The sequence below is a fragment of the Gymnodraco acuticeps genome, unplaced genomic scaffold (genome assembly GCF_902827175.1).
Source record: "Gymnodraco acuticeps unplaced genomic scaffold, fGymAcu1.1, whole genome shotgun sequence".
NCBI classification, from domain to species: Eukaryota; Metazoa; Chordata; class Actinopteri; order Perciformes; family Bathydraconidae; genus Gymnodraco; species Gymnodraco acuticeps.
The window spans coordinates 1,362,983-1,389,057 of NW_022989803.1; the positions used below are offsets into that span (position 1 = coordinate 1,362,983).

Sequence of the window (26,075 nt, forward strand, 5' to 3'; positions counted from 1 at the left end):
GTTTACAGCCTGGAGAGAAAAGGATGTGAGCAGTTTTGTAGCATTAGCTTCCATGGTAAAAGAATGTTGTGGCGCTTCCACTCTCTCTGTCACTACATGAGAGCAACAACATTGGGAATACTGTATATATTTTTGGTTAGGACGCATGTTCTGTTTTGTACTTTCCCACTCTGAAGCGCACACTGGGAGGGCAAACTAAAATAACTGCAGCTTGGGGGTGGACATAGTATCAACTGAGGAATGGCGGTGACACCCATATTTGAATTTCTGAATGCCACTGTGCATGCATGTGTATGATTGTGCATTGGTTCAATCTTTTTATCGTCGTGCCATTGAATTAAATATGCCTGAGGGTTTGTCCTTAGTCAAAGTAAACATGAGATCACAGTAATAAGTCATCTGACTGAGGCAGGCTAATTCTAGGCTGCCGTCCTCCAAGACATGAAGACAACTGGAATAACATGAGATACGAAACAATTGTGCTCCTGTTAAAAGCCTTTTCTTTAGACATACAAGAAAACCTCTTTCCCAAGAAAGATAAGTGTCCACATTTCAGTCTACACCCGTCCCGCATAGATGCCACCGAACACCCTGAGTCACCTTCAACCTTCTCCTGGTGTCAGATTATGGCTGCTGACAGATACTTCTGGCAAAGAGATACCGTAGGTAGGAGCAGGGATTTCCCCATAACTGGAGAGCAGATGGAGCGCAGCGAAGCACTGGCTGGCCTGACCAGGGCGTAACTTGACTCAACATCAGTCATCCGGTCTGAAAAAGATCTGTGCTGATCGGTACGGCAGGGGATCCAAATCAATATCACAATATAAACTACAGTTCAAAAGTTATTATTATTATTATATACATTTGAAATAGATTTGAGAATCATTTCATGATTGAAACCTCTATTTAGCTCATGTCTGCACTGTGTCACACAGCGGGGTAGAATACCGTTGTAATAATTGTTTCCCCCAAATAAATACCCTTTGATTTTGTATTTGTTTTCCAGTGCAGAAAAGCGTCAGTGACCCGAGTTCATTATTGAACCACAACGATGCAATAGGACCGTTTTTCTTTGGGCTCTCTGCAGTCTGTGCAGGGGTTAGACCGTACTTGTGACTCCATAGTATGTTTAGCTGATATTTCCAGATCCATTTCCAATAGTGCCAGCTGACCTTTTATTTCTGTAGAAGTTTGATAATAGCATTTAAATCGGAACACATTTTCACGCTAAGCTTAATGTTTATTTTTACAATGACTGGTGATTGTTCAGTTTAATAGAGTTATATGTATCCCTTTTGATAGAGAGTTTGATTTAACCATCATACATTGCTTGCTCTAAATGTACAAAAGATTAATTTATTTGCAAACAAAAAATATCATCTATTTGCAAAGAGTATGGCTGTCCTTGACTTAAAAAATGATTTGTTGACTAACACTCATATGATTTTGTTGATTTGTCTATTAGTATATTTAATTGTAAACCAACAAAGAATCATGTCAAAGCAACACTTTAGACCTTGTGTTCACCAGGGATGTGCTCATAAGTTACTGTCATTCAGCATGAGAAAGCATTAGAAAAAAACACTAATTGACTAAATAAATCTGTAACTTATGAGTAGCCAAGCAGATCAGCTTGATTGAGTCAACCCATTGATTAACAATGACCACTCGACTATAGTCTAATTATAATTGACAGCAGTCTATGCGTTTCCCAGAGAGGGCACAGCAGCATGTACAGTACAGTTTCTGTGCTGCTCCAGCAGAGAGGAGTGGCTCTGACTGAGCATGACCTAACAGGCTGGCTGGACAACATTCCTACAAGCCCTGGGGTTTGCCTTCCTCCCAAACAGCTACGTAAGACACAGCTTCAACTGTCTTCCATTCAATGTCTACGCAACCAAGGAAGAAAATCCTGTGAGGAGGCGATTCACTTGGTTGGGAAGCCGCTCTATGTACGTTCTTAATGGTGTTTGATCTAAAACCATGTACTTTTGATTCTGTGATTAAAACACAAGTGTGCCGACATGACGATGAGCACTAAGAGCAGCATGTTGCAGAGGGAAGTGGACCAAAAGGAACATACGGTACAGTAAATGCTGCATGGCATCTTCCATCAAGTCTCTTCGCCCACTAGAACTGTTCATTATTCATACATGTCTATTTATGTTCATCTAAAAAAAGAATGTATGTCTTTTCTTCCACACTGTGTGGTCTTTTTACTGAAGGTTAATCCAATACCTTCTATGGGTAAAAGTACTGTATATGTTTGCAATATGTACATATCCCTCAAGGACACGGCAAGGTTACATCCCCTGTGGATTTGAACAGCTGTGGCACAGAAACATATGTATATGAGAAACAACAGTAATGGTCACAGCTGACAAAATAGAGAATTCATTATTGAAACCTCTTATACAGATTGGTACTGTGCTACAGTGATTGGAGTACAATTGTGAGCAAGCCACACGTTTGAATGCAGGTCCAATTATGTTCAAAACCTCAAGCAGCCTTATACTCGGGGTTAGTTGCAACAAAAACTCAAATTCAGAGCACTCTATTTTGCCGCCACAAACAAACCACCCAATGAGCCATTTAGCAACCTCACTGTGCTTTGCCGCAGTTGCTGCTGCTCCACTGATAAGCTTGCTTCATGGCAGCAGACAGGAAGCTTATTTCAAGAGCCAGATGAGTCCTACTACACTGAGCAGGGCATACGTCACCAATCTAAAAACAATGCCGTGTCTCCCTCTGGTCTCTTTGTTAGATGAGGTCATTGTGTCCATGTAGCTGCCTGATGCTGGTCACAGAAGGCATGTGTTGCCTCTTGTCTGTGATCCAACAACTATGGCCACATAAGTAGGTCAAATGAAGGGAAGAAAAAAAGCATCTTCGTCCAAACTTTCGGCAGGGAGATTAAGTTAAATACTAGTAATAAGCCACAGCAATTCAACTCAATTGCTGGATAACCAAATGAGGCACATGGTGACCAAAATCATTTCCCTTATTGTAGAGACGATGATGACAGTTTCTAAAGGCCAGTTATGGCAACATTATAGACAATATTCCTGTGTTGCTGCTATAGGCTTAGATTGTCGGGGGACACCTTACTTCTTTCTTCTCTCTGTCTGTACCTGTGTACTCTAATGTTCCGAATAACCCAGCTTCCCCCAAATGTCTTTTTGGTGTCTATCTACGCCGGCATCCTGAGTCGTGGCTGATCCTGAGTCCTGATCTGAGTCCTGGACTTCGAGTCGTGGCTGAACCGGTCACTGTGGTCCTGCCTGACTCATCATACTACTTCCCTGATGGCTCCCACAGGATTGTTGACATCCTCGTGGATTCATCTTCCTATTATACACACATGCATTTCCAAACATTTGGACTACCTATGTTGTAAATGTATTATCTTTTCGATTTACACACGGCATCTATTGCACGTCTGTCCGTCCTGGGAGAGGGATCCCTCCTCTGTTGCTCTCCCTGAGGTTTCTCCCATTTCCCCTTTAAACTGTGGGTTTTTTCCTTTTTTGGAAGTTTTTCCTTGTACGATGTGAGGGTCCAAGGACACTGGACAGAGGGTGTCATATTGTCATACTGATATTGTGTACAAACTGTGAAGTCCACTGAGACAAATGTAACATTTGTGATATTGGGCTATATAAATAAACATTGATTGATGATTGATTCCTGTCAGCCCATTCACCTGCAAAGATATGGCGAGATGTCTGGTACAGTATTTGGTACTGCCAAATAATGCAATAAAAAAATTGGAAAAGTCTACTATAGCTGGAAAACAAAACAAAGATTTCACAGTGGATTTGGGTATTTGCAAGACATTATCTTCTAGTTTAACCAAACATCAACTCAAAATGCTACCTACTTATTAATAGCTGCATAACTGATTTGTGTGACCATCAAGTAAGAGTGAAATATACTTTTGAATAGTGCACCAATTTATAATAGCAATATATAACACTTTGGCCTTTAATCAAAAGACAGAGAGTTGTATTTACTTTCTCTTCAGAAGTGCGAGTATCATGGTAGGTAGATTTTGATAAGATACATAAACAAGGCAAACTAAGTCCATGGTCTTACGTTGTACTGTAAGCTGTCTGTCTGTACTGACAGCTCTTAAGTGATCAAAACACTTAACAAACCTACAATCAATCCCTCCACATTTGTTTTTGTTGGTTTAGATGTAAAATGCAATACAAATCAAGGCGGGGTGCTTTACGATTAGCTATAAGTAGGTAGGTAGCAGTTGCTTGTTTCTATGCAACGTCTTAGCATTACACATTCTCTACTTTGCAAGTAAATGTAGCTCTCAGTCAGTCATTTATTTAAAACTATGCACCTATAACGCTACTCTAATCGCCTGTACTACAATTAGTTAAAGAAGCGAGCAAGTTTAGTAGCTTAAGTCATAGTAAAGAGGTCGCAAACAGTCGTCGTGCAGTCGGGTCGGGGGGGCGCTGCAGCTTCTTTAGCTCCTGAGCTAAAGCTAACAAGCTAGCCTAGTAACCATTACAATCAAACACAGAAACTCTACGCGAGTTACTAGAAGGTAGCAGCGCTGTTACCCGATAATGCCACTAATATATAACCGTGTATACATAAGATGTAGTGGTTTTTACCTGTAATTCGGCGCGCTCCACCTCCCATTGTGCTCTCTCTACTTCGAAACGGGCCCATTCGTGCTGCAGGAAGTGCAGGATCCCCGGGATACTGTACTGCGCCCTGGCCGCCTCCCCAGCGTCGCCATCAGGCAGCGGTCCTTTCCCACCGCCGGCTAAAACAGAGTTGTTATTGTTGTTGAAGAACACGCCGGGCCCCGCCTGTTCGTCCATGGCCGGGCTCGGTGTAAAGGTCTGTCCGTTGTCTCGCTTGTTCGTGGTGCTTGATATCAACGGAAGGGCAAAAACCTGACGACTGCGCTCGGTCTCCTCGGCTCGAGGGAATGAACTCACTTTCTGACAGCTAGCTGTCATTGAATGACGTCAGCAACGACGACCACGCCCACAGCATGTTGGATGGGAGCGCTCGTTTCCCTTACCGAGACTCCCAGATTAATTTAACACATTTTTATCAAAAAGGTAACATGATTCATTGACATTCTGTGACAAATCCTGCTGCGGAATTAATTCAAAAACTGCGTTAAACTATTGGCTAAAATGTGAATTCATGTACAGGCATCATCACAGCGAGGTCAAAGCTACTTTAATCACATTTAAAATAAATACATTTGGAATGTAACATAGGACAATTTCAACAAATCTGCCAAATTATAATGGTAACAGATGCTCGACCATTTAGGTAGCTATTAGCCTACTTATTGACATAAATTGATCAAAGTTATAAGCAATACAACAGTCTTGATGATATGCAGCACATATTAAAGTATGTAGTACTAACTCCCCCCATTAATCAGCAGACCGATTAAGTGTCTCTAAGAATTACAATTTCTGCCCAAAAACTATTCAAAAGTGTGATGCATTTAATATTCAAAGGGCTCTCATAAAATCTGATTCAAATCTCAATGATATGCAGTAAATTCTCAGCTTTGTTTAAAAACATGTAGCATTAATGTTCACAACATAATTTAAGACAAACAAACAAACAAACAGCGGACCCTAAGGTCATATTCTAAAACCACCCCAATTAAACATGCATGATTGGAAAAATAAATACTGCCAAGCTTATGGTGATGAAAAATCACAGCAAAAATGGCACAGTAAACATTATATTTTGGATAGTGATCAAATAATGACCAGACATAAAAGCATTGATCAGGAAAAAAGATGTGAATAAAAAAAAGTAAATTGTGTCCCTTCATAAATGTGCAGTAATGATACATTCAGACAATCAACCTTTCCTGCAGATTTTAAAGTGAGTTTTTTTATAAGTCAACATTCAAATGCTTATTACTGATATTTACACACTTTCCTTCATACCTTTAAGAACAGTTCTCAAACATCAAATCCAAATGAGATGAGGAATAAATAAATACACTTAGGAAACTGCAGTGTATACTCCGTTGACAGACAACAAAACAGACCTACAAAAGACAACATACATTTAGGCTGTGAGAGTGTACAGAGCATTGTAAGTGGGGTTCAGAAGAAGTTGGTCTTGAGTTTGATGGTGGGGGCAGCCTGCACTTGGGGCTGAGCTAGCCTGGCTGCAGCTTTGGCTCTGCTGCTGGCCTGGTTGGCCAGGATAGCCGATTCCAAACGGATTTTAAGCTCAGGTGCGGCACCAATTACTGTCTTGAAGGCAGCGGGATAGAGGGGGCCAATCCGCATTAAGTTCTGAAGGGCAAATTCATGCAGGGCTCTGGAGACTTGAGGCGCTGAGGAAATGGCATTTTCATCCAAAAGGTAGGAGATGAGGGTTGGCACAAGAAGAGCCAGCAACTGCACCCCTGTTAAACACATAATTACAATGACATATTAAAAAAGGTAATTGCTAACATAAAAACTAATAGTAAAAAACAGAAAAGGGCTGGGAGAGTTTAACTGCACTGTTTACAAATTGAAGTGAGGCGAGAAATCCAATTCAACTCTACTAGGCGTAAACCGACCTATGCATTGACGTATTAATTGGAAACTAAAAATGTTACTTTTTGGAAATGAAATGTTCGTTTGAGTAACTTATCAAGCCAATTTACGAACTCTATGGTCAGTTTCACCAGTGTGACGATCAATGCTGAACATCCTTGTTCGTTTTCCTTACAATACAGCAATGATATTATTTCTCGGACAAAAAAAGCCTTCTATAGAGGCAACCAGGTTTTATGGGCAACTGCTATTAAAACAAATGAATACATTGATCAATCAAGTAAGTAATCTGTAGATCTGTATCAATCAACCAATCTGTCATGCAATGCATCTGTGGTTGCAGCTCTAAATACGTGATGCTAATCTAAATCTCCAATAAAAACAGTTTGAACACAAAACATGGAATAAGCTGCAACACACCATAGCTAAATATAACACAAAGGAAATCAATCATCTCTTTATAGACTTCCATGCAGTGCAGTGCAGTTTGCTTTAATATGGAAAAGAGAAAATAGAGATATCATTGAGGAAACAAAAACAAGAATAATATAAAATCTACAGTATAGCATAATGTGGAAATCACTAGACAAATTGACAGCAGGGATTCTAAATTCAGCATTGAATGTTCTATACGTCTCCTCTTTGATAACACACATCACAAGAGAGTGAGCTAAGACCTTCTTTAATGCAGCTTAACACTTTAATGGAACAAACACAGATCTTTAGTGGTCCATTAGGCGGAGGCATACTTACGGTTTTGCTCTTCTCCCATGCCTACGAGATTCTCCAGCACCCTGATGCCCTCCTGCACCGCCTGCAGCTCGGCAGCAGTCCCCGGGCGACTGCGCTCCACCGCCTTCAGCTTTTCCACCATGAGTGGGGCCAGAGCGTGGATGTACGGCGTAGACAGGGCACGGCTAGAGTGCTGAAACACTGACAACAGCAGCTGGTAACACCGTGCCTGAACCTGTGGCAAAAAGAATGATATCCCTCACTTTAACATGGTTAAACACACCAGGGATGCATCTTTTGATCAGGCATTAGATATTATCATATTTGAGCTGGGTTTGTATGGTGCTTACCCAGGGATCACTAGAGTTGAGGGCGTTTCGGAAGCGGTCCATGCAGCCCTTCTGCAGGACCATTACTCCTACAAGTTCATTGCTGGCAGACAGCAGGAAGAGTGTGATCGCTGTTAACATGCTCACCTCATCCATGTCAGGTCTGGACTCCTCTACAGAAATACACAAACAAGCATGAATACTGTCAATGTTTTCCTTACACCTTCTTCAGTAAGTTCAAAATCAAACATCTGTGTTTGTTTGTGTGCGTTTGCTTACCTGGCAGTGAGTTCTCTAGGACAGACGCCAGGCCGCTCCTCACCAGGCCGCTCCACTGTGTCTGCATGCCCTCCACCCGGGCCAGAGGGGAGGTGATGATGGTCTTGATGCCCTGCAGGGCCGCTGTCACAGTCACAGGCACAGAGTTATCAGCGGTCTTAAGTGCCGTTTCTCTCAGCACCCCCGTGATTAGGAAGAGCACCGTGGGGAGGATGGTCATGCTCCCTGTAGAGCAAAAAGAAACGGTGAGCGTTTGACAGTGAACACCACATTGCTAGACTTAAACTATATGCTTAATGTAAGGCACAAGAAACCATTGCATTAACAGCCTTTATCATCAGCATACATAAACCTGAAAAAGGCAGGCTAAGCAGGCTAATCATTCTAAATAAATCATCCATGTTGGAACAGAGATTGCCATCACTGTGTGCTGTGTTGTTGTAGTTTGCTCCGGGCCTCACCGGCAGGAGAGCAGAGCGAGGGCAGTTCTGCCAGGATGGAAACTGTGTTTGCCACCAGGCGGGCACTTTCCTCAGGGAGCCGCTGAGGCCTGAGTGGCACGTGGCTGGGTGATTCCTTCACACGTGCATTAAGCTGCGGCAAGTGGCGAACCAGGATGAAGACGAGCAGCTCCATGGCTGCGAACACCAGAGACTTGCCCGGGACGAGCTCCCCCGTGTCTGCTCCTTCCCCGAGGCTAGGCTGAGAGTCTTTCTCGCCTTCTTCCTCTTTACCTGAGCAAAATCACAGTGACCAAAATAAGTCATACAGCCACATCATTGAAACAACTCGACTTTAAAGCTTAATGGACTTAATAGATGGTGAGGCAATACAGCACGTTGAGTATGGCATTTTCAGAATATAACAGTGTAATGTAATGTAAAATGTGTTAGTGTCTAACCCTTGCCAGCCTTCTGTCGCTGCAGATGGTCCTGTGCGGCCCTGATGGTCTCCTGTACGACAGCAGTGACCTGGAGCTGTACTGCAGGAGGATCCCGAGTCAACAGCAGCCTGTGGAGCACGTTCAGGAGCTCCACTGCCAACAGCTACAACAGAAATAACAATTACAGTAGTTTCTCTGTGAAACACTGAGGATGTGAACATTGATATTCTACTCATTGTTCCTGGTTCATTGCCAAAAGGCCCACAAGCTGTTGAGTAGAAAAGGGGCTTTTTATAAAAGTTGTATACAGCAAAGAGACACATGAACCAATATAAGGGGATGTATTACCACACGTCTTATTTCAAAGGCTCTAACCAATGCAACCGAGAATAAACAACCTGCTTTTTTTGTGAATTTATAAACAATCTGTGTATCCTTTGAAGCCCTCAGCATCTCAATTATGCATTGCGTGGCAGTCAAATGTTTAGAGGAGCATTGGGGTGATCCTTGTCACCTCATAAAGCCAGTAAATATCACGTGACCCTGTGATATTCACCAGATATTTACACTAAGGTGATGATCAGGCACTGGTAAATATATCACTGCTGCAAAGTGTAAATGAAAAAGGCCATGGATAAAATACATTGTTGCTTATTTGCTACTTAAAGTTCATCTGTAATCAACAAAGCCAGCCACTGGAACTTGACAGTTTGATTTCTATTGACATAGGATAGTAATGCTGCTTCTGAATTGCGAGAAAAATTCAAATAATCATATACAAATGCTGTTTACCGAAACACAGAAACACATTTCAAGTTTAAATATTTCTATATATTTTTTTCAAATGTGTATTCACAACTAATTCTAGGAATGTAGGACAAATCTTCCACCAAATATCTCCACTTATATAATAAGATAAGTCTTTCTGCACCACGACTTGTGTCTTTACCTGGTCCTCTGCGATATGGATCTTAGCGCATGGAGATGCTAGCAGAGTGAACAGGGCGTGCAGGCAGGACATCACATTGTGAATGGGCTCCTCGGGCCGGGGGAAGCAAAGAAACTCTATACTGACACCTGAGAGACAGAACACAGAAATGCACTTAGGGAGTGCTCATGCTATTCTCTTTTTCTATCCAATGCTACCTCTTTCACTGTGGGAGGAAGCAAGGTGTGTCCATGGCTGTAAGGTAAACAAAAGCAGTCGCTATGTAAAACTATTTTTTGAAAAAGACATGTAGTGGTAGGGTATTGAGTGTCTGTGAGGAACAAAGCCAAACAGTTTTAAACAACTACATTTGTGATTACAGTATATGCCTCTTCCAACAATTCAGGTTGCAGTTAACATGTATTTCACTTGATCATTTTATCCTCTTAAAAGTCCGTGTGAAACTGTCACAGTTAAGTTATGGACCTTGACCTTTTTCCACCACATTTTAAACAGTTCATAATTGAGTTCAAGTATATCTTTACTGCCAAGTTTGAAAATAAATGTCTTAAGGTTTCCCTGAGACATTACGAGACATATCATGAACATTATATAGCACAAATGACTCGGTCTCTTTACCCAACATCAGATGCATCCTGTCTTTGACCGACTCCTCAAAGCTCTTTGTGGTGGAGGAGGCTGCTTGAGAGATGGCCGGAGCCTTGGAGAGAGCTGAGGGGACGTCTTCTTTCTCTTCAGCAGCCCCGAACTCGGTGCTGCTCAGCCACAGGGCCACGGCATGTAGGACGGGGGCCCACGAACTGCGATAGTGGAGTCTTGCTGTGTCTATAGTCTCTGGAGTGTAAAACGCTCCGCCTGAACACAGACACGCAAAGAAGGGAAAGGACTTGTTTGGAACATATTACTGAAAGGTGATTCTAATTGTGAACAACTAAAAACATCCATTTATATGCTCCTGAATCATATATTTCTGTTTACAGTTGAACACCTCAAATTTGCATTATGTTTTACTCATCGGTAAATAAATGACAAATTCTATCTGAAGAACTAGTCCCTCAACACAGTCATAGCAATGTGGTGGAACATCTTAAACTTTCAACGGCTTTTTGACAATAATAGGTTTGTTGATATGTTTTTCAAAAAGTGTCCAAAACACATTTAAGGTTTTTGGAAATGTCAGAAGAATGAAATCACAATTTGAATGGGACCAGAACTCAAACAAAGAACTTGTGCTGTGTGCGTTTAATCGTGCATATGAAGTTATCTGATTAGGATTTATTTAGTGGGTAAGAATTAGTCTTGTACCGTCAGGGGGCAGCTGACTGGAGAACTCCGCAGGCAGGGTGAGCAGAGCGTAGTCTCGCAGCATGGCCAGCCACAGGCGGCTGAGAGACGGCAGCTCGGGCTGCACCAGAGTGATGAGGCTGTCGGGAGGAAGCACATCTGCACCCATATCATCCTCATCATCGTCATCCTCTCCACTTTGGACTGGCTTGGCAGGCTTAGACTCTGCATCTTTCTTGATGTTCATCGCCACCACATACACCTGGGAAAGAAGGTTGGTGTGAATTGTCAGTTACAGTATAGATATAACTTGCATATGGGACTGTGTGGTTGGGGTCTTTAGTCTCACCTCAGCCCAAGCCTTAAGCACGGCCAGTTTCTCCATGGTGGTGGCACTCTCACTGTACAGCTGACTGGATGAGCCTTTCCCAGCCTGCACCTTGTCCAGCGACGACACCAGCAGGTTGTGGACCCGCCGCAGGTCATTGAGGTCACTGACCACGCCACTGCCAATCCACGTGCTACACACCTGTAGTCAAATATAGAGAGGTCAATGTAACAAATGAGTCCTTTAAGGGCTGTTTATTAGAACGGATGTTTCATTACAAACAGAGTGGACTAGGTGCATCTCCACATTTCTGAAATAACCAATTAAGCTTTTAAATGTTTATTAAGAAAGCAGAGGGTCTTACCTGGCATGCCTTAGCTGTTATGTCAGACGGAGTATCAGGGGAAAAGGCAGGTCTTAGGGCAGCTCCGACCTAAATGCATACATGAATACATGTTTACAATTTGTTTCCCTTTGCTGTGTTGCTATTTATTTTTGAATTGTATGTATTTCTGACTCACATTGGCCTGGTATTGTTCCAGGATAACATGGCCTGGGAACTCGGGCTCTGGTACGGAGGCAAACTTTTTAATGATGTCCTCCAGGGCCTGCAGGCCGGCCATCCTCAGCTGGTTGCTGTGGTCTGTGGCCGCCATGAAGGCCATGCGGATGAGGTCCGACAAATGGAGCACCAACTGATCTCCTGGATGGAACAACAAGGATTGTGTGAGGAATAGAAACATATTTCAACACCACATTAATCAATCATTATAATTAACAACAGAATGATCTACCCATTCTGTATTGTTTGTTACATATTCAGCTCAAATTCTCCATTAGTACAAGTGATCTTTTTTCACCATTAAGACGTAGAGCTGAATATAAGCAATGATAGTTTTGAGGTTTATGTTCATTTACATTTTAGCCAGTCATTGTTCCATATGTGCTTTTATGGTCATTTGATGCTGCTACCATGTTTCTGTGTTATAAACTTCTTCCTTTACTGGGAACTTAAGATAACAGACAGAAGCACACAACAAATACACTATTAGAAGTTGACACAAATAATCTGTATATTGAGGTCGAAGCTGAGATTTAATTGAGTTAAAGTGCAACTTTCAAGGGATTCATTTTAAACACTGCGACCCACAATAAAAATGCCTTTTTGTAGCTGCTGGTTCCAAAGCAGCTAAAATCACTAAACTGTGCCATGAAAAACAGCACTATTTCAGATAACCTTATAACCAATGGCTGTTTGGTCCCACTTTTGCTTACTTTTCTGTCTTTGTTCCATCTTTACATAAAATATCTTTATTCAGCAGCTTCCTGAAGGTTGCATAACATATATATATAAACTGAACAACCAAACAAACAGCTGAACCATTGGTTAGTAGAAAATATGTTTTACACAGACCAAAGGAGGCATCAATCAATCAAAAATCCTCAAAGTGATCTGAGCTGTTCTGGCAACATGCTGAATACCTTTGGGGTTCTTGGCTTGTGCAGAGCGGGCAGCAGCCAGGTCAAAGTGCGCTTTGTCATTCTCACACAGCAGGATGATGCGACACAGGCAATCCGCGGCAAATACCCGCGTCACCCAGCGGGGCGCCACAGAGGGCTTGGACTTGTCATCTTCGCCCAGGCCTGTGAACATGCTGTCATCGTCCATCTCGTCCTTTTTCTCTGAGTCCTCCTCATCCTTTTCAACCTCGACAACAACAGGTGCTCCTACGTCTGCAAGAGGGGACGGACATATTCATGAAACAGAGGATACCAGGTCACTTCAATGACAGATAACAAATGCATTGCTATACTATGTTGGTATCAGGAAACATTTAAACTGCTTTTGGGATGTAGAATAAACCTGACGTGGCTTCTGTGTGAAACTTACTTTGTTCTATATTCCATGTTTATTTTCTTTAAAGACACAAAGTGGTAATTTGTCATATTTGTTGTTTTAAACTCTACCTTTACCTGTAGTTGCTGCAAGGACATCTTTGCAGAGTTTCAGCCAATGAGAAAGCTTCTCTACAGCGAGAGACGACAGCATGTGGCCCAGTGTATCATGGATATCAGAACACAGCTTCCTGTCTGTCTCCCGATCCAGCATGCCAAACAGAACGCCCTCCAGACCGGTCTCCGTAATGTTCAGATCTAAACCAGGCGCAAAGCAAACACAAATGTAACCTTTTTCAGTGTGTTTTGCAATGAGGCTCATTGGTATAATAAGGGAGAAGTTTTGACCCAGATGTATACTTATTCCCTGATTAAACATTGGCAATAGTTGAGGAGCACAGATTTGCTCATTTCTTAGGAGCACAGTTAAGAGAGCATCTCAACCTTTTGCCGTATTGAGAATTATACTGTTCCGTTTTGTTTTATTTGTGCAAGCTTAGCAGCCGCAAAAGCTGCACAATCCTTTAACTGCTGGTCAGCTTCCCGATGTGTACTCACGGATTGTATTGTTGTCTCCCCCTCTCTTGGCCAGGCTCATGGCATACTCGCAGACCTCTGCAGCCTCTCTCTGAGCAAGCTGCCTCAGACAGGCCACGGCAGCGCGGCGCAGCAACAGGTGAGGGCTGCACAGGTGCACCTGCAGGGATCCCACAGTACAGTAGGAATGTAAGATCAAGAAATACTAAAACTTCTATCATATAAAAACTCAATATATCTCTTCATGTCTTACACAGAGACAAGGCACCAGGCTGGACAGGTTGACATGGCGTGGAGCAAACATGTGCAGCTGTTGCAAACAAGAGATGGCTGCTGCCTGCACCAGGGAGTCCGAGTGGTCCTGCATTATGGCACAACCAACCAGGCAGGACGAGCGGATGGTGGAGATAGTGGCTCCATTTCCTGGCAAAAACACAGAATAGGAAGAGCAATTTTAGCAGTTAGAATCACAGTATGTGTAATGGCAATTGTAATGTTCCAATGTCCTATATCCGTATGTCTTCTAGTTAGAGGCTTGGAGTGTGATTACGTTGCCACCTGCGGGCCGGGAAAGTGTATATTATATCTACAAAATTGAAAGGTTCAAATGAGAGTTATACAGTACTTACTGCCACAGTAAGTAAGTACTGCAAATCTGCCACAATTACCCTGTAATTCTGGTCCCACGGTGGTGATGAGTGCTCCCAGGCAGCGGCCCAAACACTGGTGCACCTCTATGTGGGACGGGGGCACAGTGAGGAGCAGGGTGAGCACCAGGGACAGCGTGGGCTCCACGTAGCCTCTATACATGGGGCCACTAGAATCCACAATCAGAGCCAGAGAGTGCAGAGCCCATGTCTGTTAACAAGAGAGCAACATAATAAGTGAGCTGTAAAGCACAAATGATAAAAATAACCATTGGTTTGGGGTCAGTTTAGAAAGAAAAGTGGGAAAAAACACACTTTGATCCACACTTTGATCCAGGTATACCAATCTATAATCCAGTCCAGATGGGAAACAAGCAACAGGAAAAAAGGATATTAAGGCAGTAATTCACCGTACCTGGACCTCATGAGAGGACCCATCCTGGGCCAGAGCCAATAGGATGCTGACACTGGTCTTTAAGTGCTGGCCTGAGCCAATTCCTCCAACATATCGATGCAGACAGCCAAGAGCCAGTGAATGGCCCGTCCTTGATACTACATCACGGGCAGACTTCAGTCTGGGAATAGAGGAAGAGGAGAGATATGCATCACAAGATTAAAGCCAAGGATGGAGAGGAAAGACAGATTCAGTCCAAGATAGATAATGAGGACAATTGAAGACTGAAATTGACCTACAATAAAATGTGAAACAAACTTCTCTGTAACTCATTATAATGGTGGGGTGCTCTCCTTTTATTTTAACACGGGAAATAACGGAATAAAGAGAGAAAATAGAGGCAAAATACAGATATGAAATGCTTACTTATCAAAGCTGGTCTGTGCCATTCTGGCGATGAAGGTTGCCTCTCCCACAACCTGAGCCATCCTGCCCAGGGCCTCTCCAGCAGCACAGCGCAGGATGGGGTTGGGATTGTCCAACGCTCCCATCACCAGAGCCAGGGCCGACTTACGCACCTCCTCAGGACCCAGAGTACTCTTGTTCTCAGCCAAACCCTTCAGTCAGGAAAGAGATTATTTCTCATTACCTAAATAATCAAACGTGATATTCCTGTCTAAAGCGGATATGAAACAGGTATTCTCACCTTAAGGGCACTAAGCACTGCAGTAAAGATGTTTAGTTGGACTGCCTGCTGTCGAACTCCTTTAGCCTGCTTTATGCACTCTGCAAAGTGGTCCAGCATCTGCAGCCTGAATCATAGCGGGTGTGAAACAACAGTGAGAATTATTGTGTATCAATCAAAAAGAGAAACGATGCAAAGATATTGCAAATATGTCCAAATCTCCACAGCAACAACATAATTTCTCACCTGTGTTTGAAGGAGACGTGGGGAAAAACAACACCGAAAAGAGCCACTGAGGCATCGATGACGGACACACCCAAAGGGAGAGGGCCCGGGATGGCCTCGCCTACAGGAACACGCAGGTAGATCGAGGAGGGGTCGTGCTCCAGAGCTCCACTGCCAGATGCACTGTTGGGCTGCAGCTGTATGATGATCACACCAGATAATAATGGATCATTTTGAGTAAAGATATTTATTATTTAAACCAAGTTACAATGACACTTATTTTTAGAATATGTATTATATTTGGGATTTTGTTCATGTCATTGTTGATTTGACTAACCTGATCCTCTATGCACTTGTGGTCCGTCTCCTGTAGCCAGGAACCCATGAGCACACTGTCGTCATAGTGACAGAGAGAGCGCAGCAGGGAGGTGGTTGTGTTGGCCGAGTTGTCAGTCAAAGTGAACTCTGCCACCAGCTCCCTCAGCAGGGCGTTGAAGCTGCCTACAAAAGAAAAACAATATTTTTAAAAACACCACCAAAAATGCTATTGGGGGGAAATAAAATGCAGAAATGACCGAGTTACCTTCATAGGTCTTAGGGGGCAATAGAGCCAGGATGTCGTACAAGCGGAGCCTCACCATCGCTGCGCTTGCTTTCAGGTGAGCACCATGGACCTTAATGATGGCAGGGACACTGAAAAAACATTAAAATGTTTAGAAATATAACCTTGAATTAATTAAATAAATGCAGGAGTAGTTAACACAATGAATGGACTGTGTCACACTCACTGAGACATCATGGTCATGGCACATTCAATGGGAGTCATCAGTCTACGGATCACATCTTCTGTCAGCAGCTCGGGACAGTGGGCCACAAAGCTCCGCATGGCTACAGAGGGGAGGAACAGGCGTGTTGCTCAATTGTGTCAGCTAACAATACAAAGCATTGTCTCCGGGGGGGGGGGTGGTATGTGTGCGTTTCTTTACCACACAGTGCTCCAGCTCGGCCCTCCAGGGTGACCTGCCAGGTGAAGGCGTCTCCTCTGGCCTTTTCCGCTTCCAGCTCCTTCTGCGAGCGAGGAAACACGTTCCTCCACAGCAGCAGCATCTTGGGAAGGTGATAGCGCACGAGGGAGGGACCTGGGCACAAACACAATGTGGTTTTCAGATTGAGAGGGAGGGACACAGTATTGTTGACAAATCAAAGGTAACAGACATTGGAGGTGTGTCACGGGGGCTCACCGAGAGTCATGAGGGCCCCCAGCAGCAGCCATCCTGCCTGTGTGCGCTGCAGGGATAGACGACTGTTCTGAGCAGCTGTCCTCAGGAGGTCTTCAGCTATACTCACCACCAACTACAAGACAAGAACACAGATTCATTGAGGGTGCCATATTGTAGAAAGTGAGGTTTCCATGTATTTTTTTAAATAATATATCAGGTAGGTTCTTTATAAAAAAAACTGTGGTAGTATCAAAATGCCTTATTCATGGAGAAATGCCATGGAATGGAATATCTCGATTTAAGAAACGTTGCCTTTTAAACAAGCTGTCATGACATCTTTGAGGTTGTAACTATAGAGTCACCTGTAGAAGTGCCACTTATTCTGTGTAGTTGACATAAAAAGTGACCCCTGGTTACGGTATTATTATGAAGAAGGCGACAGCGCAAGGAAGGAAGACCGAAAACTCACATCAGATGGGTGTTTGGAAAGCTTAAAGAGACAGGCGCCAGGCAGAAAATAGGAGGAAAATTATATGTTTTTCAACTTTAAAGCATGTAAATATGTCCTAGTATAACCCCAAAATACCAGTATAAACCTGAAAAAGATATATACCCCTTTAAATCTATATAGGCCAACCAAAATGGCCGGTAAGATTACATTCTGAGGCCACACACCTTGCCCTTAGAGTGGGGGATACCGAGCGGACACTGGTGCACGCCTCCCAGCAGAGCAGCCATCGCAAAGCTGTATCCGCTCACAGCCTCCGGGGAACTCTTCAGGCTGTTGATTCTCTCCGCACAGCGGTCCAGCAGCGGGGTCAGCTGATACGGCAGCGCCACGGCAACACAGCGCAAACACCAGGCAGCGGCCAAACGAGCCGCCATGCTTGGGTGCAGCAGCACTGAGGTGACGGTTTCAAGGAGTCCTGGGGAAGAGGACATGGAGTTGTAAACAAATCAATCGAAATCTGAATGGAGCTTATTATGTATTTGATTCACTTTAAGAGCTATATGCAACAATTGCATTTGATGTATTTTCAGTCATGGATGTAGATTAACAGTTTTAGCAGCTTTATTCTGTTTTAGGGAAGGTGAAAATGTTAAAACCCATAAACAAAGTTACAGAAGAGGCTGGCCAATGACAAATTTGACTCCAGCTAGGAGTATTATCAACTATATATTCCCAGCTTGTGAGGAACTTGAAGAGACATTGAATGAAATGGTGTGTGTCTCACCTATAGAAGGTTCCTGTATGAGCGGGGAAGCCGTGGCACTCAGGCTCTGCACCAGGCTGCCCAGCTCTTTGAGGGCACACACCATGACATGCTGGCTGGCAGAGACGTCAGCAGCCCCGGCCTTGTTCTCTCCACTGATGTCATTCACAACCGCCTCTGGAAAAACACGAGGCAGGGAAAGAGAAACGAAAAAGAATTGCTTTTCTTTACAAAATGCAATAATTATCAAGTTGAACAATTTCAAAGTTCCTTAGAAAATATGATTAATGTTACAAATTAAGAATGTGTGCAGCACTGCTGGATAAGGTGACCTTCACTGGATTGTAACTTCCATTTTGTCAGATTTACACATTTTAGAAGTTATTTATAATCATCTTATATGCAACAAAAAATCATGTTTAGTAATAACATAATTCACTGGCCACATTAGCCTATGTACTGCTTTCACACATTATGAATCTGAATATATTTTCCCACAAAATACTGAGAAGCACGCTGCTACATGTCACACACACAGAGCTCTGAGTATTTTCAAAACGGTACAAACAGGACACACTGGCTATAGCTGTATTAATGGATGAAGTGACAAAGGAAAAACAGTAAATCTAAATTCAGGTAAATCATGGATTAGAATTTTTGAATGTCATTTATCAAGAACTTGAAATCCTCAGAGCTCTACTGTATATAGGCAACAGTCAAGAGGGATCAGACAGAAAAGGAATTACATAGCTTTAGAAAGAGGAAGGCTGCTTCTTGAACTGTGCTAGTCATGTTATTTCAAACAGTTTAGGAAACCAGGAACTAAGTATAGAATAAAGAGGGGAACATGTCTCCACTCCAGGAAATATTTTTCAAGATACTTTTCACATAGATATTTCAAAATACAATATCAAGAAGTCTCACAGATCCAGATGGTTGGAAAAGCAGCAAAGATATAAGAGCCCAGGACCAATTTTCAAGAGAAACTGACATTCAACATAGTTATCATCAGCAATCAATCAATATGAACAAGAGTGTACATTTCTGATAGTTGACATCAGTTTAAAGGTTGCAAAGCAAATCAGAGTAAGAATCATCCTTTTTGAATGAGATAAAGGTGATTGAAAAAATGATTAATGTGTTGCTATATCCCAACAAAATAAAAAGTTGAGGCACTGAGATCAATAAAACGTAATGATGGAAAAACATGCAAATATGAAGTCTTGTTGCTGGGGACGGGTGGCTTGTTTCTACACTGTGTCTGTGAATTTAGTGGCACATGCAGTTTTTTCTGCTGGTGTAAGCCAGATGTCTACACTCAGAAAGAGTTATGTCATGCTCCTAAGGGATTGCAATACAATAACAGAATGGCAAACAGCCCGCAGAGGGTATGTAATAATGCAAGCATGAGTAACTCAAATGCTGAGCTGGCAGCGTTTGATGTTACTGACATTATAATACTGCTTGTAGTTAAAAAGAAAAAGTAAAGAAAGAGGAGAGTGATCCCAAAGAGCAAAAGCAGAAAGAAAAGTAGATATGCAAGCCATCTCCACACACAACAAGAAGGAAAAGAAAAACACCACCTCTGTAGACAACACAAGCGCAAACCATGCAAGAGATGAGAAACTAAATGAATTAAAAGTGATAATAATGGATGAGTACTTACTCTGTAATGCTCTGAACCGTGATATTTCCCCCCCATCCTCCTTACCCACAGCCCTCATTTGCTTGCTGATGGCTTGGCAGATTTCTTTGCCGGCTGCAATTTGTGCTTTCTCTCCGAGTAACCCCCCCAGGGTGGCGCGCAGCATGAAGGAAACACAGCGGCGTGAGTACACAGCCTCAACGTGTGTCTGCGTGGCCCGCGGATGGGACACTAGGTCCAACACGTGGGACAGGAACGTGGCGAAGTTGCGCTCCAGCCACTGACCACCCAGTGTAGTCACAAACACGACGTAGGCCTGGAGAGAAATACAGAAAAGGATCACGTGAGAAGTGTATTGATCAGAAATTGCAGGCTCATGTTCTGATGTTTGAGATTTCACCTCACCTGTGTGATGCCCACCCGCACCTCCCTGCTCACAGAGCCTCCCCCCTTCAACATCTCCCCTCCGCTCTTCAGGAAGCCCGATCCACCACGCAGAAAGCCCGTGGCCATGAGCTCCAGCACTTCCTCCAGAGTGGCCCGCTTCACGTTCTGGCGCATCACTGAGGAAGAACATATTGAGCTCATGAAATACACTACATGTGAGCTGGACTTATAACTAGACATAAACCACACAAATCAGCCCTTTAACCTACCTGATGCATGTTTGGGCAACAGGGCGGTGGCCATGACTGTCCCCAGCAGTTTGGCCACTTCTACCCGTACACCATAGTTGGATCCTTCCAATGCTTTGTAACACAAAGTGGCCACGTTCTCCAGTTCTGTGGTCCACATGAATACTGCCTCGTTCTGCAGCTCCAATAGGCACTGATCAGAGAAGAAGAATAAAGATGGGGTCCTGTTATTAACCTCTACGTCATGCATGTGCAGTAACAATCTCAATATAGACATATGGATGATGCATACAAACAATTCCGATGCTTATACATATCTTTGCAATATATTAGCCACTAGTTGGAAAGTAACTACGTTTATTTGGTCAAGTCCTTACCGAAGTATTATTTTGAGGTATAATATTTGTATATAATACTTGAGTATTTGTATTTTGTAAAAAGAGAGAAATATTGTACTATTTACTTAATGACTTATAAGTTATATAATTAATAAAAAATACAAATATACTCATAAATGATTATGTAACATTATAGGTTAAGGGGAACTTTACTATATAAAGTCATTAGAAATAGCCCCACATTTACCCGCTGCAACATTAAGTGAGTGACACATCAATGCATCAGTTATACAAAATATGATTCTGAAATAGACCATTGTGCAAATTAAAGTACTTTTACTATTTGTAAATCAAATAAAAAGTAGCAAAAAAGATCAGTATAAGTGTTGTATTGCTACAACTACTTTAGTAAGATATGTGAATGTTTATTCCACAACTGCTAGTAACACAACTTGTACAATGTGCAGTACAACCGTCATGTTTTCTAAACAGGAAATTGTCTTTCGAAATAGGGAGGAGTTTTGCATTTTCACATGAGTTGATTCAACCTAAATGACATAGCAAAAGATGTGTGATTTGAAGCACACAATTTCATTATCTTTCTGAGACTAACCTTTGCAACTGCACAGCGCACGGCCATGGACCTGTCTGTGAGCAGAGAGCGGGCGTTCTTGTAGATATCTCTGTGACATGAAGCTGCAGCTCCTCCCAGACCACAGAGCACCTTCTGCAGGCTGAGAAGGATCTCTCCTCGGCCTTGGGACTACATCAGCAAAACAATTTTGAAAACAGGACAATTCAAATACATTTCACATCTGTTTCTGAAAATACATCATTTTAGTTATCAATTTCTGTTCATATTTTCCAGTTTAAAATTGGACCAAACACATTCTTGCTGAAAGAAAATTGAAAGCTGCATTCCATTGCGAAATATACGTACCTCTGCACTCTTTAATGCCTTCAACATATTATTAATGGTGTCGGGAAATGAGCTTCCGAGCATCCTGCCCATCTTGTCATAAAAAGCTCCAACGCATGCCACTGCAGCACTGCAAAATATGTATACATTTTAAATTATTTGAGAAACAACACAATAATGAAATGAGACCTAATTCTGTTTAAATAAATATGAATAAATGAGTTCACGTTTATAACTTAAATATCCTATTAAAACATTCAAACCGGCTTTTATTCACTCCACAGTGTCAAGGAGGTATGAAGGATTGATAGATAAAAGCCTACAGTAAAACAAACAGTGTTAGATTCCACTAATATCAGGAAGAAAACACAGCATAATATCTGCTAATGTACACTTAATCCCCCCTTTAAACATGAAATGTCATTCTGCAGATTAACATTTGGCTTAACTGCTAATACCCTTGAAGGTGAGCCTACAGTATATAGCCGAAACACTCAAAGCAGTGCTAGCAGCTTGTATCCTAATGCAAATATGTAGAGTGAGTGTATTTAAAAAATATATATTAAAAAAAATGGGATCCTACAGTTTTGTTGGCAAGTACGCAGGTGTGTCATCCTTGCTTTTGATAATCTCATTGCATTTATCCAGAGTCTGGAAAACAGTGAAGGTGTCGCCGATGCTGTAAAGCGTGGCCAGGTTTTTGGCCAGCAGTTTTCTTGTTGGTGGTCCAGGGGCGCTGCTGATCAGTCCTGTCAGCTGTTCCACCAGTTTCTTCTGCTTCTCCTTCACATCCACCTGCCATTTGAATGCAGAACAATGTCACAAACTGCCTCTAATGAAAACCACTAAGAAAAACAAAGCTGAAATCTCAATGGTCACCCTATTTGCTGTCACGAGCACTTTATCCAAGAAGCGGAGCCATTCGAAAATGAAGACAGGCCTCTTTGCTTCAGTGATCTGGGCCAAGGCTTCTTCGTTGAGCAGCAGACTGTGAGCCAGCTCCATGGCGAGGACCTTTCAAAACACTGCTGCACACCGTAGCCTCTGCAATGTTATATACGTGAGTATGCTTTGTCAGTAAACGTTTCTTTTATAATATATGCCATTCCTTCCAATCACCTAAAACGTAAATAAGCACCACCTACGTCACTAAATATCTGTTGACATTTTTGCCATCCTTGCAATGCCTGTATCAGGTGGATGCAAGACACACAAGCAATAATAAAGACATAGCAGCTATCAATGCTTTAGAAGTCGTTAAACACTGTTTGTTTTTACACAGAATGTGTACAAATCTGAACTGTCAAAGCTGTGTATCGTTAACACTTTGCTGCTCAGTTCTGACAGCTGCCTGCCTCCAGCTGTTGATGGCTAGCTGGTTAGCAACCTAAGCTAGCTGGTTACTACGAGGAACAAGCTATACTCTAAGCTACACACACCCACCTAAACTGAGTGTAAGCTATCTTTTATCATCTTTTAAAACATTTAGCATTTCAATAACACTTCCACAACAACACCTTCTCTGAAATATGGTATACATGTTGTTAAATTGTTCATCTCACCTGTTTTCGACAACCTAGCGATGAACGACGACGAGAATCGGCGGTGTCGCGTTAAAATCAGCCCGAAGTGAAACTGAGGAAACGATGTGCACAAAAAAAACTACCGCAACATGAGCAGTACAAAAATATTTCAAAGTATGTATAGGCTTTGTCCAAGTTGTCTACTTGCATTTGAAATTAAAAGAGGTGGTGGAAATATTTGTCAAAACTGCCGGAACTGTAACTCGTTGCCTCACTTGTAGCTACTCGGAATTTGAATTTGAACGAACCAAACATCAGTGAAGAAAATACAAATGCACAACCGGATTATTTTTAAAGTGCTGTAGCTCTAATTAACTACATTTGTTCTCTTTTGCGTGGTCAAAATGTCTGATGAGGAAGAGGACTATATGTCCGATGCATTTCTCAGTAAAATGTAAGCCTTGTGGAGATTTCTAATTAAGCTACTACATTAACGTTTACTGTTACATGATTTACATGATTGCCCTGTGGTATCAGGACTGATACCACTGACTGATTTTCAGAGTTGTGAAAATATAGAAGTGTGAGTTTACAGCCATGCTGACAGTGTTGTATCATCCCAATGACTGTTTCTATGTCCCTCTGTCTTTCAGACCAGATGTGAAGCCAGGTGTCAGCATGGTGAGGCGGTTAAAAGAAGAAATAAAGAAGGAGACAGAGATCAAGGAGACAAACATCAAGAACCGCCAGAAGACCTATAAAGAGCAAGAGAAGGAAAGCAGAGAGGCAGTTTTACAGAACTCAATTTGCAAAGAGAACAAGGGATTTGCAATTCTGCAGAAAATGGGTTACAAAGCTGGTCAAGGCCTAGGGAAGGCAGGCAAGTTTATTCTTTATTAATGTGATTGTATTCTGTTTTGCATTTGTAGTGTGTGTGTATTAATTTACATACATATGTTGCCTCTTCAGGAGCAGGAAGGGTTGATCCAATTCCTTTAAACATCAAAACCGGTAGGCAATACCTTTGTGACACAATTACATTTGGTTTGGTAAAAGTATGTGAAATGCAACTGCTGGCTTACAGTGTTTGATTATGTGTCTTTGAATGCTAAAACAGACAGAGGTGGAATTGGAATGGAAGAGGTGAAGAAAAGAAAAGCTGAGGAGGAACTTCAACATTATCGTCAGAAAACACGAGCCAAACAACACAATGAGACAAAGTCTCTGGAAGACTTTAGGTGAAGTGTGTAGCCCTCCATGAGAGCACTGGCTCTGAATATCTCCCATCTTATCATTCAAATGTTTCAAAATGTGTGTGTGTGACGGTGTGCTTTTTTACATCAGGTCGAGAGTAAGGACAGAGAGAGAGGAGCGGAAGATTGAAGGAGATCTCAGAAAGAGTCAGCGAGCCTGTGAGCAGCTTGACAGTCAGAAGGTTAGAGGAATTAAGTTTAAAATATAAGCTCATCATCACTATAATACAGTGCTAATGCTATTGTTAAAGAACTACATTCTCTTCACTGAGAATAAATACAAATGAGCCATGAGAATGACCATGATTTTTTTTATTTAATCGATGTAGTAACAGCCCTTGTGGTTTTATTTGTGTAAATCTTTTGGCTATATTGTCTTTGCAGGGCATCACTGTCCCAAGGGAAGACTGGTACTGGCCTAAAATAGAAACTAATGACGAGGAGGATGATGTTGAGGAGAAGGAGGAAGAAGAAAAAGAAGAAGATGAAGATGAAGAGGAGATTGTTGAATTAAGCGTCAGTATTGAGTTTACCTTGTTAACAGTGCTGTAATTTTAATACATTAACCCAAATCAATTCTGTTGTCAACTACATTTTTGGTAATAATAGTTCAAAGAGTTGTTGCCAAAAAGCATACATAGGAAATGTATCTCACATTCTGCCAGTGTATAGTACACTATTGTTGTCTTGGCATAAGGTAAATAATTCTGAGTAAAATGAATGTATTTGATATATGTCTCTCTTTGTTACAGTCTTTTGACAAACTGCCCATTTTGACCTCCTATTTGAGAGGAATCCATTTTTACTGCATATGGTGTGGGACCACCTACAATGGTAAGAGTGATGACAACATGGCTGTGGGTTTTTATTCTTGTTGTTATTGCCTTTGCAGATATATATATATTTTTTTTTTCTTACAGATGAAGACGACCTGTGCTCTAACTGTCCCGGGGACACAGAAGCAGACCACGATTAAACTCAAACATATGAACAGTAGTTCCCAGTGAAAAAGCAGTTGAAAATGTTTAACCTGCCAAACATAATGTTAAAAGGGGGTGCAGAGAGCATTTTACGCTGTGAAACAGGCTCGTCACCCCTGGTTCTTAAGCAGTTAAGGAAATAGTCGATTAGCAGTACAGAAATATGTATATATTGTTCCCATTTGAATCTGTTTCCATCTCTGGAAGAACATCACTGTTTATAATCTTTGTACGGCGGTCTTGGTTTTATGAAATCTACATTAAGTCAGTGGGAAATTCAGGATGCCTTTTTTATTTACCTTTTTTAAATGTTTAAGACATGTTTCAGGAGCAATTGAAATCCTATGTTTTCATTAAATGTTTGAAGATGTATACCTTGTCATCTTAATTTGTATTTAAGCAACCTAATAATACAATAATAAATCACATTACTTTAGGTTTAATAGAATATAATTGTGCCTTTGTGTGTGTGACCATTAGTTGTGAGTGTATAGGTCCTATATTTGCTGGGTAAAAACCCTCTTCAACGATTAAAAAAAAAACTACCAACTCCAGCTCCCATGAATCTTAGCACTTGGCTCTTACCTAAACCTTCTTGGGATCTGTAGTTTTTGAATGCTTAC

General features: G+C 42.0%; 3 protein-coding genes across 7 annotated transcripts in view; 1 reads left to right on the top strand and 2 right to left on the bottom strand.

Moving 5' to 3' along the window:
* LOC117553281 (striatin-like) overlaps nucleotides 1–4,980 on the bottom strand; it is a 29,623-nt gene extending 24,643 nt beyond the window's left edge. For both annotated transcript variants that reach the window (XM_034227167.1, XM_034227161.1), the window contains exon 1: nucleotides 4,635–4,980. In XM_034227167.1, the coding sequence (XP_034083058.1) occupies nucleotides 4,635–4,847 (213 nt within the window). In that variant the 5' untranslated portion in view covers nucleotides 4,848–4,980. The remainder of the gene's footprint in view (nucleotides 1–4,634) is intronic.
* A 215-nt stretch (nucleotides 4,981–5,195) lies between these two features.
* On the bottom strand, nucleotides 5,196–23,406 carry heatr5b (HEAT repeat containing 5B). 4 transcript variants are annotated; one of them, XM_034227194.1, is made up of 36 exons: nucleotides 23,259–23,406; nucleotides 22,576–22,740; nucleotides 22,280–22,491; nucleotides 21,718–21,826; nucleotides 21,391–21,540; nucleotides 20,461–20,632; nucleotides 20,210–20,367; nucleotides 19,871–20,120; nucleotides 18,181–18,336; nucleotides 17,621–17,871; nucleotides 16,967–17,078; nucleotides 16,712–16,864; nucleotides 16,514–16,613; nucleotides 16,309–16,418; nucleotides 16,063–16,226; nucleotides 15,747–15,922; nucleotides 15,522–15,627; nucleotides 15,242–15,432; nucleotides 14,837–14,996; nucleotides 14,443–14,632; nucleotides 14,028–14,197; nucleotides 13,796–13,934; nucleotides 13,316–13,495; nucleotides 12,824–13,075; nucleotides 11,863–12,044; nucleotides 11,706–11,774; nucleotides 11,363–11,542; nucleotides 11,035–11,275; nucleotides 10,348–10,584; nucleotides 9,730–9,857; nucleotides 8,799–8,943; nucleotides 8,359–8,631; nucleotides 7,898–8,122; nucleotides 7,640–7,791; nucleotides 7,311–7,524; nucleotides 5,196–6,421 (listed from the first exon to the last, which is right to left on the bottom strand). In XM_034227194.1, the coding sequence occupies exons 2-36, from the start codon at nucleotides 22,699–22,701 to the stop codon at nucleotides 6,114–6,116; spliced, it is 6,141 nt and encodes a 2,046-aa protein (XP_034083085.1). In that variant the 5' UTR covers nucleotides 22,702–22,740; nucleotides 23,259–23,406; the 3' UTR covers nucleotides 5,196–6,113. The 4 variants fall into 4 exon arrangements, with proteins under 4 accessions (XP_034083085.1, XP_034083078.1, XP_034083072.1 ...); XM_034227187.1 differs by having other exon boundaries at nucleotides 13,310–13,495; XM_034227181.1 differs by having other exon boundaries at nucleotides 19,826–20,120.
* Nucleotides 23,407–23,492: 86 nt separating this feature from the next.
* Nucleotides 23,493–25,824, top strand: gpatch11 (G patch domain containing 11). Its single transcript, XM_034227238.1, has 8 exons — nucleotides 23,493–23,673; nucleotides 23,873–24,099; nucleotides 24,189–24,230; nucleotides 24,337–24,457; nucleotides 24,564–24,654; nucleotides 24,857–24,988; nucleotides 25,225–25,306; nucleotides 25,393–25,824. The coding sequence occupies exons 1-8, from the start codon at nucleotides 23,624–23,626 to the stop codon at nucleotides 25,446–25,448; spliced, it is 801 nt and encodes a 266-aa protein (XP_034083129.1). The 5' UTR covers nucleotides 23,493–23,623; the 3' UTR covers nucleotides 25,449–25,824.
* The last annotated feature ends 251 nt before the right edge of the window (nucleotides 25,825–26,075 follow it).

Excerpts from the sequence above, each read along its gene's own strand:
- gpatch11 (XM_034227238.1), top strand. The coding sequence starts at position 23,624 with ATGTCTGATGAGGAAGAGGACTATATGTCCGATGCATTTCTCAGTAAA. Across the intron at positions 24,100-24,188 it reads TCAAGGCCTAGGGAAGGCAG|GAGCAGGAAGGGTTGATCCA; the intron begins GCAAGTTTATTC and ends TTGCCTCTTCAG. Across the intron at positions 25,307-25,392 it reads GTGTGGGACCACCTACAATG|ATGAAGACGACCTGTGCTCT; the intron begins GTAAGAGTGATG and ends TTTTTCTTACAG.
- heatr5b (XM_034227174.1), bottom strand. The coding sequence starts at position 22,701 with ATGGAGCTGGCTCACAGTCTGCTGCTCAACGAAGAAGCCTTGGCCCAG. Across the intron at positions 22,492-22,575 it reads TGCTCGTGACAGCAAATAGG|GTGGATGTGAAGGAGAAGCA; the intron begins GTGACCATTGAG and ends TTCAAATGGCAG. Across the intron at positions 10,585-11,034 it reads CAGTCAGCTGCCCCCTGACG|GCGGAGCGTTTTACACTCCA; the intron begins GTACAAGACTAA and ends GTCTGTGTTCAG.